General features: G+C 33.1%; 1 protein-coding gene across 2 annotated transcripts in view; it reads left to right on the top strand.

Annotated features, from left to right (window-relative positions):
- The window catches only part of LOC140439043 (alkaline phosphatase-like), a 586,651-nt gene that overhangs the window by 260,392 nt on the left and 306,098 nt on the right, over positions 1-20,161 (top strand). For both annotated transcript variants that reach the window (XM_072528682.1, XM_072528683.1), the window contains one exon: positions 19,143-19,415. In XM_072528682.1, coding sequence (XP_072384783.1) covers positions 19,316-19,415 — 100 coding nt within the window. In that variant the 5' untranslated portion in view covers positions 19,143-19,315. The remainder of the gene's footprint in view (positions 1-19,142; positions 19,416-20,161) is intronic.

Consider the following 20,161-nt stretch of genomic DNA (forward strand, 5'->3'; position numbering starts at 1 on the left):
ATTGGCATAATTACTGTAATTTATATAATTTATATCATCTATCTTTATTTTATCTTTATTAGACAACACCCTAATATGGGTTTATTATTTTCAGCATTTATTTAGCTTTGTATCGTGACCTGAAGATGCTTTGCATATTGTAGAAAGCGAAACCGGTCGTCTGATAGTTAAATTAAATTGATTGTGAGTAAGTCTAATTTATTATTTCTTTTACCTTTTTATTCAATATTATTTTTGAAACCAAAAAACTGAAAATGTCAAATTTGCATTTATTTCATTTCCTATACATGTCTATAATTTTTATCAGAAAATTCCATTTCACTAATGCTCCTAACCTAACCCGAATAAGATTTTTAGCTTTTGTCGAAACTCAAGATAAATCGTTTTGATATAAAAGTTATAAATTTGTTCCTCTTAATACGTACTAGCTGTTGAAATGACTGTCGTTAGGATTCGCTACATACCAATTTAACGACATTCGAAAAGCCATGACTGAGAACTGCACGTTTTGTCAATAACTGTAACTGGGTATTATGGGAACGATGTAACCGTAAAAATTTTAATTATTATTTTTATTAATTTGTGGATTGCTTTACAAAAATACCATATCAATTTAAAAATAAATAATCAAAATATTTGATTGAAACAGTTATATTTAAAATAGCTAAAAAGAAATAAGAATAAGAGTTACTCATAATCAATTTATTTTACCACCGACGACCGGTTTCGCATACTATAATTTTCTATATATCTTCAGGTCAACGGTACATGGTAAACTAACGCTGAAAATATAATAATCCATTTTAGGGTGCTGTCTGGTATAGAATATACGACAATTGTGCCTATAATATATGTGTGTGATTATTAAATATGAACTTAAATTGATTAAATAAAAATTAAGTGACAAATGATTTAGTAAAATTGAAATTAAATAAATATTACTTACCTGCCGATACAAGGATTAATACTAGGTGTTTGAGAAAACAAACATTGGTTTCTTTCTCTTTTCCTTTCAGGTTTCTTCAGTTGTGAGATGTCTATATTTTTCTTGTTACTTTTTCCCTTTTAACCCTTTTGTAGTTAATCACATTTTCAGATTGTTCAATTTTTCACATGGGAAAAACCATATTATGTTATTCGCTGTATATATTACTTTACTTAATCAGTAGACGCATTTGTACCTTTCGGTGTTGGGCCGTTTAAAATACAATTCATTAAATTACAATATTTGAAAGTTTTCTGAGGTGTCCTAGCTCTTAACGAACTTTCTTCATTCCTTCCTATTGGATGCCATCTGTGTTGCTTCCTGCCAAGTCTTACCCTTACTCTGCAGTATCTGCGAGATGTCACTGTTCCATTCTTTAATGGGTCTTCCTCTTCTGTTCTTCCCTATTGGTTTGGCGTCCCACACTCTTTTTACTTGTCTATTATTGTCCATCCGGGTTAGATGTCCGAACCATGCCAATTTTTTCTCCTTGATTAACTCAAGAATCGGTTTGATTTTGAGTCTTTCTTTTATTTCTTTATTTCTGATTCTATCAGTTTTTTTACTCCTATCGTTCTTCTGAGGTATTTCATCTTTGCTGCCTGAATTCTGCTCTGATGTCTTTTGTTTAATATCCAATTTTCTACTCCATATGTCACTGTAGGTCTATATATTGTTTTGTATATTGTCATCTTGGTCTTTGCTGATATTTCTTTGTTTTTAAGGAATCATCTAATTAGTGCTTGGAATAGTTTTCATGTTTTTTCCATTCTGTTGTTAAGATCGTCATCGATGTCTCCTTTGTTGTTGATTACTGTTCCTAAGTATTTGTATGAATTTGTCTGTATTATTTTTTGTTGGTCTATCATTACCTTTATTTGATCTTTCGTCCCTTGTTTCCTTGATATTTACATTATCTAAGTCTTCTTTTTGTTTACGTTTAAGTTGTATTTGCTTGCTTCTAGGTTCCATTTCTCTAAGTTGTATTTCAGTTTTTCTGCAGTTTCCGCAATTAATACTATGTCGTCTGCAAATATACACATCTCAGCATTTATCATTTGCATTCTGTTCCAACCGATACAGTATTTCTTGAATGTTTTCTTACATTCTTTCACTATCTCATCTATTACATTTATGAATAGCACTGGGCTGAGACTTCCCCTTTGTCTAACTCCTTGAGTTGTTTCAAATGGTTCTGACTGTATATTTAACATTCTTACTGTATTTGTTGTTTTAATGTATATACTCTTTGTTGCTTCTATCAGTTCTTCACTTTCTTGTTTCTTCTTTAGGCTTTCCCATATATCTTTTCTTTTGACTGAGTGGAATACTTTTTCCATGTCTATAAAGCTCAGATATATTTCTTTATTTTTCTTTAAAGCTTTTTCTATTACTTGTTGGATGGTGAATATATGGTCTTGTGTGTTGTGTCCTTTCCCGAATCCACTTTGTACGTCTTCTATTTTATGTTCTATTTCTTTTCTAATATCGCTGTATATATAATTTCACATATATGTACACTCATATTTTTACACAGATATTTAAGCAATATCTTTTTGTGTGGCCATATGCCTTGTAATATTTGTATTGTACTGTAAACCTGATTTTTTTAATATACTAAATTTTAACTCTTATACTTATAATACCTGTTATGATCAGAATTTTTTTTTATATCTTCATCATACCTATTCAGAGACTGAAATTATTGTGCAGTTATTATGAATATGCTAAAATATAATTAAGTTTGATTTACTGTTATTTCTTTTACTAAAAAATCAAATTAAAACTTGAAATCTGCGTCTTTGTGGATAATTACGAAACACTCAACTGAATTGGATTTAACATTTTATTTTAATGAAATGTTCCAAAAGGAAAAAACTCGAAAACAGCAGAAACAAAATCAATATTTAACGGCCTTGTTAAATTCCAACGACTACGACTTTCCAAACAATATGGGATGTTTACAGCATTTTAAATTGCGTTTCGAATTTATAGTTAAACAGCCCTGAAAACGCGTAACAAGGTTATTTAGGGGTTTTTGGTGTTTTGTCGTTTGGGCTTTTAAATGATTTGTGTTTTGTTTAATCTGCTTAGTGGATGATTTGGTTCTACTACACGCTCATCACCTGCAGATTACGCGCGCATTGTTTGTTTTTGTTGCATTTTTATAACATCGAATTGTAGGATTAATAGCAGAACACCGTCGATTTGTTGGTGTTGGAAAATCAATACAGTTACTTGTTTCTGTGGCTTTTAAACTATTTTTTCCTGGCATATTTAACACCAAACGGAATTTTTTGAAATAATAGTGTTTTTTCTACTATGTCTTTGTTTTTGTCTTAATTTTTTCTTAAGTTTGTAATCAAGTATCGAGGTTTTCTTAACACATATCCCAGGTAGAATTTTTTATGGTGTTTTATCGTATTCAATAATTGTCTGTTCAGGCAATTCCGTCACAAAACTTCATTAATTGGACGAAAAGTCCACTGCTCCAAGGTTTTTATTCTATTTAAAGTCTCTATTTAAGTGATCCCACTTCCAAGCTATAGAAAACTTGAAACTGAAGTACAACAAAGGAAGATACCTGTCGGAATCCTCTTAATCCGTATCGATATTTTTTAGGTTATAAGTAGTGGTACTGTGATTGTCATCCTACGACATCTTTTTAATTTATTTCAAGACACCAAAAATTAAAGTGTATATTTTATTTTTAATTGTGCAATATTCTAAAAATAGTCTACAAAAGAAAAAAAATATGTTGAAAACAACAAAAATTTAATTTTTTCGGTACTAGTTTGCGATTGCAGATTGGTCGACTTACAGGTAAGCTTTGCAACGGACACGAAGGTTTTTACCTATTTTGTTGGCGAATCGAGTACAAACTTTCCATCCTTTTTAGGTTGGAGGTTAAGTCTGTTGATTTCCGAGTACTGTCACCTCGGGGGAACAAATACGGGTCTAACCACCTTCTGATATCCCCGGGTGCTCTGTAGAGGGCTTCGAATATACTGTCGAGAGCTCCTCTATTTAAGTCCATTTTCGGGTTATAGACTTGGAAAATATTTATCTTCGGTGTCTTGCCTTGAAAAAGGCAAGATATTTCTTACATGACAATTTCTTCGTCGAAATAAAACACCAAGTTAAGTTGAAACAATTCTCAGCCACAGAGTATGAAAAATAAATGCAGGAAGCAGAGCCCCGAGAGCACTAAGCTCTCGGAGAGCCCGTGAGGGACTGACCTGGCTGACCTGAAAATCGCCAATATTTATATGCGCTGTTTGAGCGATAAATAGGGATTTCGAGGTCAAGAGCCAATTGGAAAATTCGAGGCGGGGCAATGCGCATCGAAATGCGCACTAGTCCACAGACTATGGCATTCGATGACATCCCCTTTCCTCTGGAGACTCTGGGGCTGGGAAAAATATTTATTGAAAAAAATACAATAAAAATACATGTGAAAATACACAAAAAAATATGCATAAAAATACAAGTAAAAATGTTCATAAAATGTTCATAAAATGTTCAAAATAATTCACGCAACACTGCACTACTTACGGGGGATGTCGGTGGTGATGACGGCATCTTAAGCTCCTACAGGTCCATCCTCGGTCGGCGTGCCAACTCCTCCAACGGGTTTGTCTTCTTCTCGGTCGTCCGGATCCCATCTGCCATATCCAACGGGGTTTCGTAAGGTATCAGTGTGCCGAAGCCTACGTGGTCGTCCAACCACTTTCGGTAGGGGCGCGATGACTGGGTCTACTCCGGGACTTCCATCGGCATCTGGGGCTTCTAACTTCGAATAAGCCTGGCTCGTCAAAGGTGTCTGCACGTCGAAGGCATCAGGTCTGCAGAAGGCCTCGATGTTGGAGTGTTATAGTATTGCTTTCTAACACTACGTGGTTCTCCCCATTTTTCTCTTGACTTCAACCCATGTTGAAGTCAATGGTGTGTTGATTTCTGTGAATTCGAGCTGGGTCGTGGGTTCGGATTTTAACCACGTTGTCGGGCGCCATGTCACCTCGGGGGAACAAATACGGGTCTAACCACCTTCTGATATCCCCCCGTGCTCTGTAGAGGGCTTCGAATATACTGTCGAGAGCTCCTCTACTTAAGTCCATTTTCGGGTTATGGACTTGGAAAATATTTATCTTCGGTGTCTTGCCTTGAAAAAGTTAATACTCTTTGCATAATGGCAGTTTAGAACAGAGTAATCATCATAAGATTTGTGCAGTACACCGGAACTGAAGAAATTTTGTAAAATTATTATATAGGATGTCCCCGTCGTCAGCTTTCTTCCTCCACCGAACCTAATTATACATCTCTTGATTGTTCGTCCCTGAGTATGGAAATGGTTGCTTTGACCCTGTTGGAGAATATGTCCAGATATATGTTCCATAGATGTTTAACAAGTTTTTTTTTTAAGTTAAGTGCGAAACAGTGAAATCAAGGTAACATTTAACATATTAATTTTAAAGTAAAGACAGACCTTTTTTTTGCTAAAAGTAATAATGGCTTTCCGGTCTTAAGACATTACACAAAAAAAATTGAATCGACTCGCGATTCAAAATCGCCCAAACATCTATCTAGTCTCAAATCTCTTGCTTGACTCCCCATGCGTTAGATTTTACAAATTCAACCAAAATAAATTTCCTTTCACGTCTCCAACCAGTTTGTGGTCTTTCGAACCTAAACAAACAATCTACCCTCCACTTGACCTCGTTCTTAGCAACGAACCGACAAAAAAACATCTCGAAACATCTACTTTTAAATTGGGTAACTGGAAATTTTTTACCTCACAATACATACAGATAATAAGGGGATTTTAATGTAAACAAAGACAAAAAAAAATATTCTCCTCGATTCCTAGTTTTAACCGGAATAATTTAACCTTACAATGTAACAGAGACAAAAACAATTATATTTTGAAACAACTGAATACAAAACTTAAAACAGAATTTTTACTATTAAATAGATATTAAATATCAACAAATTTAAAACGCTACAAGTATACTATAGCTTATTAATTAATTTAATACGCACCCTTATTGTAAACAACTCAAATCCAACAAAGAATCAGCTAACACGTGTATTTACTCACTCCACACGAAAAAGTATGTAGGCGTATGAGTATCACTGGTAGCACTATTTACCGGCCAAACATAAACCGGCCTGCCAGGCGCGCCAATATTATTTTGTTGGTTAATATGAAAACCAGTGACACTCGCTACAGTCAATGAAAGCTACTAAAATCAAAATCGCCTGGGTGCCGTATAATTTGGAACTTTAAAGCCAAATGGTAAGTATAGATAGAGACAGATAGTAATATAGATATAGACAGACGAGACTTACGAATCATTATCAATCTGTATTGGAATTAAAAGGCCAATATAAAGATAGAAGAACAAAAGTCCAAAAATATAGATATAAAGAGAGGAGTAAGACAGGGCTGTGTTCTGTCACCATTACTGTTTAACGTGTACAGTGAAGCCATATTCAAGGATGCGATAGCGGATCTGGGTAATCGAATCTCTGTAAACGGAAGAATAGTAAATAACATAAGATTCGCTGATGACACCGTTATAATAGCAGACACCCTGGAATCGCTACAAGAATTGGTAAATAGAATTAACGATTATTGCATTAGATACGGACTAAAAATAAATAAGAGAAAAACTTAATTTATGATTGTCTCAAAAACGCAACATGGAAATGAAAGATTAATGATAGAGCAAACCCAAATAGAAAAAGTAGAGACATATAAATATCTGTGAACCTGGGTTGATGACAAAAATGACCAAATCAGAGAAATCAAAGTCCGAATTGAAACTGCAAGGCAAGCATTTGTGAAAATGAAGACAATGCTTACCAACAGAGACCTTCAGTTGCATCTTAGATTGAGGGCTCTAAGATGTTACATATTTTTTATCTTACTATACGGAATGGAAGCTTGGACATTGAAGAAACAACACATGAGAAAAATAGAAGCGTTCGAAATGTGGTGTTACAGAAGAATATTAAAAATCCAGTGGGTTCAAAGGATTACCAATGCTGAGGTACTACGACGTCTAAATAAGGAGTTAGAAATTATGAACAGCATAAAAAGAAGAAAACTAGAATATTTGGGTCACATAACCAGAGGAGAAAAATATGAGCTGCTGAGAATTATTATGCAAGAAAGGATCCAAGGAAGAAGAAGCATAGGAAGAAGACGCATCTCCTGGCTGAAGAACCTTAGAGAATGGTTTAACTGTAGTTCACTACAACTTTTCAGAGCAGCAGCCAACAAAGTGACCATAGCCGTTCTGATATCCAACCTCCGATAGGAGATGGAACTTTAAGAAGAAGAAGGTAAGTATAGCTACCGTTATCACTTAAAGGGTTACAGAAAAACCATATGTACCTATTATGGACAAGTTCATTTGGCAATGTTACTTACCGGACTACCAATATTTTATTTTGTACTGGTTTGTCACTTCGATAAGTCCATACTTATTATCAAAATACCATTTGATGCAAAATTTATACAAGCTAAAAAAGTTAACATAATCAATAGATTTTATAAAGGAAAACTAAATAAAAAGTATCATGTTATTAAAGAATTAAGCAAACAATCAGAATGTTGTTCAAAAAACCCAACATAAAATTTAATAAAGCCGGCCGGACATAAAATGCGGCATAAAATTTAGACGAGCTTTTTGTATGTTTCCGATAAGTCAATAAAAGTCAAAAGGTAGCGTTCCTTGTTTAAATTCAAACAACACGCTTCGCATTCATTTATCTTCCTGTATCAATACATACATCTAAACAAACATTGCGAAAACTTTCCAGCAGTGGCCCGTTCCGAAATTGTTTTTTCAAGTTGGAAATCCATTTCGCTTGACCAGTGAATTTACAACTTTCATAATTAAACTCTCAACAGTTCGATGCTCGTTCAACACTCAATAAGTTTTAAAATCGCTTTAAAATCGAGCTCCGCGGTATAAACTGTTGTGGGACAATAGTCGTTTTTTGAAATACTGACATAAAACTACGTATTACCTCGTTATGCCATAGTTTATAGCACGAGACTATGGGATTTCTTGTTTTTACTAAAAAAAGATTTGGTTTATTTGTCACATTGAAAAATTTACTTTGTTTTAGTTTGGTTTTATTAAATTTGTAATTTGTAGACTAGTAGTAAATTATAATATAGTTTATTAACCTGTTAAGAAGATTATTACTATAATTTACGTTAAGTATAATTGGTAAATGGTGTTCTGATTTGTAGTTAGATTCTGGAATTATTTTGTTACCTAAAATAAATACTTTGGTCACTTTAGCTAATAATATTCCTGTTGATGAACCTTACCCTTTCTTAGAGCTAAATAATTGTCTCGTTTTTTGGAATACAATGAGCTGGCAACTGATGGGCTATCACAATTTTATGACTGCTAATTTTTATATGATACGTCAATACCTGGTAGGTATAGATATAAAAATTTTATTTTATTAATATTTTTTGGATGAAATGGTAAATCTAGTTCACCTAGGTCTTTCGCCCTTTGTACTTTACACTAGTCTCTTAAATACAAGCAATTTGTACTTTTCTTTTTTTAAGCCCATCTTCTCCACACTATCACTGTAAGACCTCCAAGATTCCAAGACCCTATCCTAATTTTTTAAAACTGTAATAATGTTCTCTCTAAAATAGTCCTCACTCAGAAATCCGATCGGAGGCTAATTTTGTTTCCGGAATATTTTACCTAAGGAGATGCCATCATTTTAGTATAATGTTTAATTACATTGGAGGTCTTTTCATTATTATGGCCTGAAAAGATTTTCGGATATTTGATGCCTGAATTGAATCCGCCAGGACAAAGAAAAATATCCTGGCTTACTAACCTGAGAGCATGGTACAGAAAGACCTCAACAGTATTCCGTATAGCAACCAACAAAGTCATCATAGTCAGAGTGATCGCCATTATTCGGAATCGACAGGCACCCTAAGAAGAAGTTGCCTCTTGAACTTTCTCCATACGTAGTTCATCATCAGATGAACCTCCTAACCTCCTCTACCTAACCTAAACTAATACATTGTTGTCACTTGAAACCTTTTCTCACAGTTTAAGAAGACGATTTTGTGCTTTTAAGTAATATGACATATTACCACAATATATATTTTTTCACCACTTTATCTAAATTTCCTTCTTCTTTTTCTTAACATGCCATACACCAAAGTGCGTAGGCGACTATCTCATTACTAGAATTCTGTTCTTGGTGGCGTGACACAGCTCGCCTGTATTGTGTATTCCTGTCCATTCTTTAATATTCCTTAACTAGGATAATTGTTTGCGTCCGGCTCCTCCCCTACCTTCGATCTTGCCTTGTAGGATTAACTACTGTGGTATTTCATAACTAACTGACTAAATTTCCTAAAAAAAATAAAATCTCTACTTATAACTTTATCAGTTCGAACACACAATTTATTCCGTAATAATAGGCGTTACTGTCGAAAGCACTGAGTAAGAACCACTGAAGATTTAATTATTTACCTTCTTCGACCAAACCAAACTACTTGATCTATGATTCATTAAGGATAACCCTAAATAAGCACTGCTTGATTATTGAGTTGTAAATTTTAGTCCCACTAGAGTCACCTTTATTAATTTTAATTACAAGCTATGCACAAAATGCAGTACATAATTTTTTTCCCAGAAAACTGTAATACCGCAAACATTTCAATGGATGAATCAAATCTGTTAAGTATTGTAATTTTTAAACATTGAGACGGCCCTGTGTCTAACGCTTGTGCGCGTATAGCCACAGCGCAAAATGTACTTGACTTTTCTTCAAGCCCTTAACGAGCAAGGTGTATTATGAGGTGAAATAAAGATCATTAAGTGAAATCCGTTTATTCAACATTCCTCAAATCAAATTAGTAACTAAAGTGTCTTTCGGAGCATTCTCTGTGTAATAGTTTCAAAATCGATATTTTAAAATTAAAAATCTAGGTTTATGAACCGATGCAAACAGTATCATTCGAACTTGAGACAAGAAGGTGCCCTAGTTTCTGGTGAAAAACTGATTAATTTAAAAAGAGACTCAAGTAAATTTAAACAGCGATCCATCAAAATGTGCATTTACCCATTCGTCAATTTTTACCAGAAAAATACGTTTTGTAAGACGCACTTTTTACAGTTTAAAACGTTTCACGTTTATTTATTGCACCGTTTCATTTTATTTCCGACATTTGTACGAAATATATTACAATATAAAATTCTATATATATGCATATACGTAATCTATTTCTTTATAAATGAAATACAGTATCGATATATCCACATAAACCGTATTTCTAGTATAGCATTCGTCTTACTTATTTGTTGTATCTGTATGCCCGTGTTCTTGTATAAAGATAAATATGTTTCTTTACCTTTCACATCGCAAGGATTTATAAGTAAGAAACAAAGTCTTTTTTATTTAGAATGTATTCAAAATTATTTGAATTTTTCGTACGATACCAATATACGAATAAAATTTACAAGGCAGATACAGGAGAGATCATTAAAGCAAATGAACAAATTAAACGAAATCTTTGTGTTAGAGGTGGTCAATATTTGTCGATCAAAGTCATAATTTTAATAATCTCCCGAGAATCGTAAAAAAATGGCGAAAGTCGCGCCACGTTTATTTATTTAAGACTTTTATAAAAATTGAGTTTATTCTAAGCAAAAAATACGGAAATTACATACGAAAGATGCACTTTATTTACCTTTTAAACTATGTTGATCTTTGTCGATAGGACACTTGGATCAAAAGATATCGAATTTTTACCGTCGAGCTGATACAAATTTTACTGAACACTGATTTCGCGCGCATAACTGACATTTAAATCGACGGTCGCTTCAAACGTTGCTTCTGAGAGAACGGTTTATTCTACACAAAAAATACTAACTAAAATTCTTGTTTACAATTATCTCAGCTACATTTTTTATTTGAAACATTTTTTTCTACGGTGTACAGTTTCTTGGTAAACTGTTTTTTTGCGATATTAGACCCTTATGACGGGGAATTCAGCGGGCAGACCTGGTATAGAAGTGGTAAACTTTTTTGTATCTATTTTACGGTCCCAAAGTCAATATTCTCGGTAAAATTCTGCCTGTGTATATGATTTTAAGGGGTCAACTCTCTGACAACTGGACTAAAACTATATATTTCTAATTATTCTCTTAAATTCTATAAATTATTCTCGTTTTCCTTACCTCTATTGTTACCACTGAAATTAAATTCTACACCAATGTTAAAAAAACGCATTTAAAACAATTCTGCGTCCATGCTTACATATGTATACCTAACCCATAGACTAGCCCGCTGCAGTAACTCACGCGAAACCCCGAAAACCCTTTAATATCCCTTTCGTTCTTTGTGCTTTATTCTAACAAAAGGAAGATATATTTTCCTTGTAATCCACCCACGCCGTAAAATTATGAAGGCATTTTCTCGTAAGTAAAGTATTTGGCCTCGTTATTATGTTAAATGAAAAGAAGAAGAACCGATGCGTCAAAAAGGGATAATTTGAGTTCATTTTCAATTTCGGAATTTGTTCTTTGTAAGTGATTCAAATGAACGAGGTAGTATTTGCATTTCTCGAAAAAGATAAGAGAGCAAACGAAAATAAATCTGATATTGGACGTTATTATGAAAGGCTTGAGACCAAATCGATTTTCTAAATTATTCCGTTATAATTTTAAGTTCATTTTCATATAAATTGTGTGAACGGTTGTTAAACAAACTGAGCTCCTAGTGGAAATGGTATTATGTGTTTATAATTTGTGTATTTAGCACTTTGGACTATGTTTATACAAACTGAGCTGCATTTGGTGTAGAAATGTAATTTATTATCAATAACATTAGCTAGTGAGTTCGGTTCTGCATCGATAACTATACTATTGTATTAAATGTGGTCTCCGAATATTTTTAACATTAACAAAGTTTAATATAAGCTATAAATTCTGAATCTGAGTAATATATTGAAATAAACTGTAAGTGTACAAACTCTTTACATAATATCCATTTAAATTAGCATTAAAGTCAGCAAATTGCAATTATTTGTTATTGTTGTCAATAACCTTTTCTCAGGTTCCATAGCCTTTTTAAGAAAAGGCTATGGAACAAACGATCACCTACTGGTAATAAAAAATCTTATAGAAAAATGCACTGAATATAATAAACCACTAGCTTTAATATTTGTCGACTATGAAAAGGCATTCGACACCATAAATCAACAAAAAAGGTTGGAAGCCTTGACAGAATGCCGAATTGACTATCGGTATATAAATATAATTAAACACATATACCAAAACGCAACAGCCAGTGTTAGAGTGGGTGATCGTCAAACCCAGAAATTCCCGATACAACGTGGAGTGCGCCAGGGGGACACCATATCGACGAAACTGTTCACTACGCTTTTGGAATATATATGTAAAAGGGCAAAACTGACCGACAAGGGCATACACATAAACGGAGAAAAGCTTAGCCATCTAAGGTTTGCAGATGATATTGTACTAATAGCTGATAGGATAGATGAGGCCAAAAAACTTTTAAATCAGCTCTACTTTTCCTCGCTAGAAGGGGGATTGAAAATAAATATATCTAAAACCCAGATGATGACAAATCTTGTAGTCAGCGAAGATATATGAGTAGGAAAAAGATCCATAGACCAGGAAATGGCCTATAAATACCTAGTTCATGAGATTCGCATAGCATAACCAAACCGTTGAGCTTCTCCGTCGTATAAGACTAACTTGGGCAGCCTTCGGCAAGCTGAACCATATTTTCAAATCGTCTGATATACCAATATGCCTTAAAAGAAAAACGTTTAATCAGTGTGTTTTGCCTGTGTTTCCGCACTTACGGTGCGGAAACGTTGACCATGACAAGGAGAACAGTTCAAAAGATCCGTGTGTGTCAAAGGGCGATGGAGCGTGCTATGTTGGGCGTTTCACTACGAGACAAGATCCCAAATCGCAAGCTACGACAAAGAGCAGGAGTGGCTGATGCAGTAGAGAGAGTAGCAACACTGAAATGGAACTGGGCAGGTCACGTGGCTCGAATAACAGATAATAGATGGACAAAGCGGATACTGGAATGGAGACCAAGAGATGATGCCTACCGAAGCAGAGGTCGTCTACCAACATGTTGGACTGACGATCTAAAACGTTATCATAGGAATTGGATGCACGAGGCACAAGATCGAAATAGATGGAAAATTATGGGGGAGATCTATGTCCAGCAGTGGATAAGCGAAGATTGAATGATGTTAATAAACAAATCCAGTTTTACCAGCAAATAACCGCTTTTAGTAAAGACCGATATACCTGTTTTAGCAGGTGTACAGGGTTGGAATTACTTTTCACTTAACGTTTATCGAAATGAATTCAAACATGGAATTACACAACAATTCTACAAGACCATCAAAGTCAAATAAACGCATCACAGTCATACTCTTCGGCAGCGTCGAGAGTGCAATTTCCTTTAAAGTCCCAAGCAATTATCTTTAGTGCCTTAGAAAACACCAAAGTTCAAGACTACCTTCTCCCATTGGAAATATAATTCAACCGAAAAATATAATTTTCTCTTCTAGATTATCTAATAATCGCATATGTATGTATTTATTCAATAAACAAATAGTGGATGATTTTATGAATAATCATGGTCAAATAGAGATACAAGGTGAAATTGTGTCAGAGATAAGTGCTTCTATGCCTGAGTACAATCACATCCTTAGTTTTCGAAGACAAATCTATATCGGTCCAACACTACCAGAGTCATTTACTCTTGTTTTTGACAACACAATATATAGAATATTTATTTCTCAAGACAGTTTAGTTTTCTTTAGATGCAAGAAGCCAGGTCACATTAGTTCACAGGGTTTTTGTATAGTTGCCAATCTGATGTTATCTTTAAATTACAAAAAAGAGCAATACGGTCTCTGTTTGGCCTCAGAAGAACAACACATTGCAGAAGCTACTTTAAAAATCACAGGATTTTAACGCTTTCATCTTTATATATTTTAGAAACTGTTTGCCTAAACATTTACATGTTTTTCCAGCAAGACCTAATCATGACTACTCCACCAAAAGTTCAAACTCAGATGTTTATTTACTGATCCGTCTACTCAGCTAGTAAAGAAGACTATCTCTCTTTACAACTTAAATCTGCAACATCTTTCCCCAAGTTCCCTAAAACCCTGTCTATCTGAAAGGCTAGTAGTATTATACCGAATAACTAATAAAATACAATACAATGTACAACTGACTAAAGTATTTTTGTACCTATGTTAGGCTATTACATGCAGTAACTTTAGTTTATTAGTTCATAAGATTTTATTATGCAATTTGCAATTTATTTAAGGTTAGCAATGGATTTTTTATTTTTTTTTTATTTGTAATCTTTTATTTTGTTATATTAACGATTTATGCAATTTCAGTGAATTTTAATCGTTATTAATATTTTCTGATGTTCGTAAGTTTTGACAATAAAGCATATTAGTCCGGTAAAATAAGGATGCAACCTCGGAATGAAAGATAATAAGCTGAACATTTGCATACGTCTTTATTTTGATGGTATAAAACTTACCTCAAAAGTTTCATATAATCACGTGCCCGCGACTTAAGATATTTAAGGTCAAAGGTCACGAAAATGAGTTTTCTGCAAATATCTCGTTTCCCTTACACTTTATGACATTTAAGGTGGTAAGAAAACTTGTAGAATGGAAAATTCTCGTCAATTTTTGTCTCAAGTACTTTTATGTACCTTCAACCCTTCTTAAGATAGAGCGCAAAGAGTGGGGGACCGCTTACCTGTGTATACGGTAACGCGAAGTCAGCCAGTAGGATTCAATAAATAATAAGTTATATAGTTAATTATTCACTTAAAATACTATTATTATCATTAAATTTTTATTATTTATTATTTAATAAACTATATTTATAGATATTAATTATAAAATATATATTTTTTATATAATATTTATTTTATTTTTAACAAACATACAATATTAAATGAAATATTTCAAATGAACTTTAATGATATTTTTAACAGCTGTATATACGATAAATTAAGATCAAATGCAGAATTCAACAATAATCATTTTTATATTTAATTAAATACTGAAAAAATCATATTTATTATTTTTTTAAATTATATATTTATTTATTAATTCAATAATCGATTTATTAAAGTTACAAATATAATGTATATTCTTTTATTATGTATGGTTAATATTTTTTATTAATTTTCTTCTTCATCGTCTTCTTCTTCTTCCTCTGACTGCTCAATATCGGATTCATCATCATCATTCTCGTTTATTAAAGTATCAGAATAAAAATATTCAAGAATATCAGGTGCATATTCACTTTCTTCATTGAAATCATCTGAAGTTGATGAAGCGTTTAGACATGATTGTCCATTACACTGCCCACAAATTAAAGTACATTGTTTTCCTGATTTCCTACATCCGCAATTAGAATTACAACCTTTCTTGCAATTGCAAAATATTGTATTCAGCAGTTCTTCTGGTGCTGGCGGTAGTAATGTTGTTATTGATTCCAGAAATTCATTTTTAATTACCCAGCCGAATTCTTGGGGTTCTAAATCATTTCCCAACCAAATTTGGGTCTGATAATAGACACGAATGATATGCTGACGAGCTGCTGCACTTGATGGTGGAAGACTTGATAACTGCACTGGTTTGTTGAGTCTTGTTGATTTGATGAACTGGGTGTATCGAAAAGAGTCTATATCGTCTTCTGATGTTGGAGCATTATACGCTGCTAAGAAAATACGTACTCCATTTTCAAATAATTCCTGTACAGAGCAGTTTTTTTGTTGAAATAGTTGAGGTGACTGATGTAAATGGTGATTTTTTTTTTCGAACATTTTAATAAACGATATTTTACCTTTTCTATAAATCGCAGAAGTCGCACATCCACTAAACGCGTGTAAAAATAAGATGTGTTTCTTAGAATGAGGGTATTTATAATTAATATCTATAAATATAGTCTATTAAATAATAAATAATAAAAATTTAATGATAATAATAGTATTTTAAGTGAATAATTAACTATATAACTTATTATTTATTGAATCCTACTGGCTGACTTCACGTTACCGTATACACAGGTAAGCGGTCCCCCACTCTTTGCGCTCTATCTTAAGAAGGGTTGAAGGTACATAAAAGTACTTAAAACAAAAATTGAAGAGAATTTTCCATTCTACAATTTTTCTTACCACCTTAAATGTCATAAAGTGTAAGGGAAACGAGATATTTGCAGAAAACTCATTTTCGTGACTTTTGACCTTTAATATCTTAAGTCGCGGACACGTGATTATATGAGGCTTTTGAGGTAAGTTTTATATCATCAAAATAAAGACATATGCAAATTTTTAGATTATTATCTTTCATTCCGAGGTTTGCCCTCTTTTCTGCCGTATTTTACTGGATTAATATATCTATTCCATTCTATTCTATTCTTAGTTTGTATTCCGGACGCGACACTTGACCAAAATTCTAGTCTCTAAACTCACACTTAAGTTGAATGCTTTAAACTAGTAATTTGGACAAGTCTTAATGCAATAATTTACTTTGGGGGAAATCCGTGCAACTTCAAAGCCGGAAATATATTTAGAGCCTTCACGGACTTCCACGGACACTCCAGAAACGTCTTATCGTCCAATTAGAATCTCGGGAAGAAAGATTGTATTCGATTCACCTTGAATACCAAAGCGGAAATACATCTTGAATGCTGATTAGCGATTGTTGGAAATACTTGGCTACGGGGGAGTTATTTTAATGGAGTGAATTAAAACCAAAGTTTTAGTACTTTGGTTTTCAAATTATCGTTAAATTAATTTGGTTATTAAAATTTATTATCATTGCTAGCTTGTTCAGTATTTTGTGTGTCAGTTTAATTTAATATAAGATATAATGACGGTATTGAATTTTTGTTTCGATACTGGGCAGCAACAAGCTGCTTATATTTCGACCTCTGTAGGTCTCTTCAGAGCTGTATAGCCACTGCTCTGAATCAAAACAAAAATCTTTCCCGTCCTAGACAATAGTTATCAAAATAACTATTGTACTGTTTTTATTAATCTAATTTATTATTTTTATTTATTATTAAAGGTTCTACAGTTATAACACTTATAAGTTTATTTAAAGTCTTTATTTGTACAATATAACTCATTTATCTTACACTAATAATTATATAATTTATCTACATCTATTACAATACGTGCGTTTTAAAAACTCGACGCGATGTTCAAAAACTAACTGTTCCTTTAACTAAAATGTCTTATATATATATATAAATAACCGTTATCCAGAATTATGGCGAAGAATTGATGACCTTCCATCCAAAGCAGGTTTTTTTTTTATATCGGAGGGGAACCCATACGTCTAGAAACTCGTCGGCCTTCCTTACCCTTGGCGAAAAGACTGGAAGGTCACACCATACTCGTTTTTTATAGCGGCTTCTGCCGGCCGGTGTATGATCTAGTAAATACTTGAATAGAAAAGATATGAGTAATAAATTTGTTTACAGTTTTGAGTCATATGATGCGTCATTATCTATCGTAACACTATATACGGACGTAACTACGTCATATAAAAACAAAACAAAAAAAAGAAACCGAATTCAAATTTTTACCACTGTGCCTTCTAAAACTTGCAAAGCAAACAGCTTGATAAATTACTCGGCAAGGGAATCCAAAAATTGCATTCCACATGCCGTTCATCATGGTCAAAATTCCTACTGAATTCAGTTTATGGTACTCCAAACGAAGTAAAATAATAAAACATAATGATGGTATTAGATTTTTGTTTCGATAGAGGGCAGCGACAAGTCTCTTATACGTATTTCGACCTCTTTAGGTCTCTTCAGAGATAAAATAAAATGTAGGGTAGAGAAAGCAAGATCTGCATTTCAGAAAATGGCTAAGCTATTCAAATGTTATGATTTATTATTTCCCATAAAAATCAGGTTACTAGGATGTTATATCTTTCCTATACTGTTGAGTGTACGGAGTTGAGTTGTGGACTCTCACAGACGCTAACTGCAAGTAAATTAAGGCTTTTGAAATGTGGCTTTATCGTCGAATCCTGGTAATATCCTATACCGACCACATTTCTACACAGGACGTTTTATTAAAAATGCAAAAAGGAAAAGAGTTAACCACAATAAAAACAGTCAAAATCGAATACCTTGGTCACATCATTAGAAACAGCGAAAGATATCGGTTGCTGCAATTAATTCTATTTTCTAGGAAAAAGTAGAAGGAAAACCAGTACCAGGAAGGTGAAGGATTTCCTGGCTGAAAAATGTACGTATGTGGTTCAACACAACAACCACAAATCTTTTCAGGGTCGCAGTTTGCAAATACAGATTGCTAAGATGGTCGCCAACTTTCGAGTCGGATAGGCACTACAAAAAAAAAGATTTAAATAAAGATTCATCTATCTTTTTGTTTATACTATCCCTTGGTACTGTCTTCATAATAAACAAAAAAAAGCAAATATATCATAAAATACTTGTTCAATAAATTCTCAGTTCTGTAAAAAATCCAACCTGATTTGCAAATGAAGGAGCAAAAGAAACATTCATACGCAAAAAACCTGTCGTAAGAATAGTAAGAAGCATGGATGAAGGGTTCTCAGTCTTAAAATGACGATCCTACCCAGCAGAAACTTCAAGAGGATTCAAAAATTCTATCCAATTTTCTTCAGCTGAATTAGCTGAAGAAAATTGGATAGAATTTTTGAATGATAATGTTAAAAATTGTTCTTTTTTTTTTAACTCCAATAATGTATATTTTGAACAACAAATAATGAAACTATTTTGCGGATTTATTATCAGATGTCGCTATTGCGTCCATTTCGAAGCCATTTTAGTGTTGCTTCTTAAAGAAAGGAAAGATTTGTTTTTCACGTTGAGAACGCCTATGAATGAATAGCTGTTCTGATGAGCCTTATTAAGGCGAAATACGTATAAACAGATACATAGACGCTTTGTACGTGAAATCAAATCTTTACTGTCTTTTTCATTCAACAAATAATGATTTTATTAGTACGAAAAGAGTAAGTTACTTTAGTTTTACTAATAGACAATTTTTGTTTCAGGCATTTCCTACCTTGAATGGATGTTATCTTGACTGCGCAATCTGAACGTTTAAAGTGATGCTCAATTTTCGACTCACCATACAAATAAAACTCCTGGGCCAATTTTTTACCACTACGTGAATTTAAAAATGTGAGTAAGTGACTTATACGTACGGTTACTTTCGGTAAGAACTATGGTCGGTGTGTATTGGTTGCAATGTTTCCTGATATGGTTAATTGCTGTGGAGAGAATACAAACGGCGCCCACGCAGACGCAGCAAGAAAAAATTCAAGGTAAGAATTCATGTCAATATATTTTGTTTTTATTAAAAAGTAGGAAAAAATATGAAGACGATTCGATTGAAATCTATCTTTGGTCCAGAAAAATTGATTGGCAAATATATCTACAAATAATTGAAGAGCTTATTTCTAAAATATTTTAAATCACACAAAAATCTTATGGCTTTGGAAGTACTAAAATTAAAATGACATGACCTGGATTTAACACGCTTTTCGAATAACAAGCTATTTAATAGGATTAATATCGGATAACATTTAATTAGTAAACTAAATTATTGGATATTTAATGAAATTTTGTTATTTGTTCCTAGTTTTCAATAGGTAATGTTAGACAAAACAGCTTTTAAAAGTTATTCAATCATCATCATTGTCAACTGAAATGGAGTTTTCAACGGCATTACGTTTATCAGCTGATAAAATTTCCTGTCAAAATGATATAGCAGAATGCTGTTCAAAAATACCTAGCTTACTTAGAAGTAATTTAACATCTTTTATTAACTTTTTTTTGTTTATTAAATGTCCTAAGACCTCTCTGTTAAGATTAAAAGATGACCATTTCTTCTCTCTTTTTAACAGTGTATAAAAACCTATGAAAAACTGTTATATTGAAGTCAATTTTGGATATTAGGTGCCTCCTAACCGATATTTTCCAGTCATAAGTAAATCAGTCCTTGCCGAGAATAAACACATCTCCAAACTTTGCAAATAAAATATGGTAATCAGTTGGTAACAAAGCTTCT

Source organism: Diabrotica undecimpunctata, chromosome 4, assembly GCF_040954645.1.
Source record: "Diabrotica undecimpunctata isolate CICGRU chromosome 4, icDiaUnde3, whole genome shotgun sequence".
NCBI lineage: Eukaryota > Metazoa > Arthropoda > Insecta > Coleoptera > Chrysomelidae > Diabrotica > Diabrotica undecimpunctata.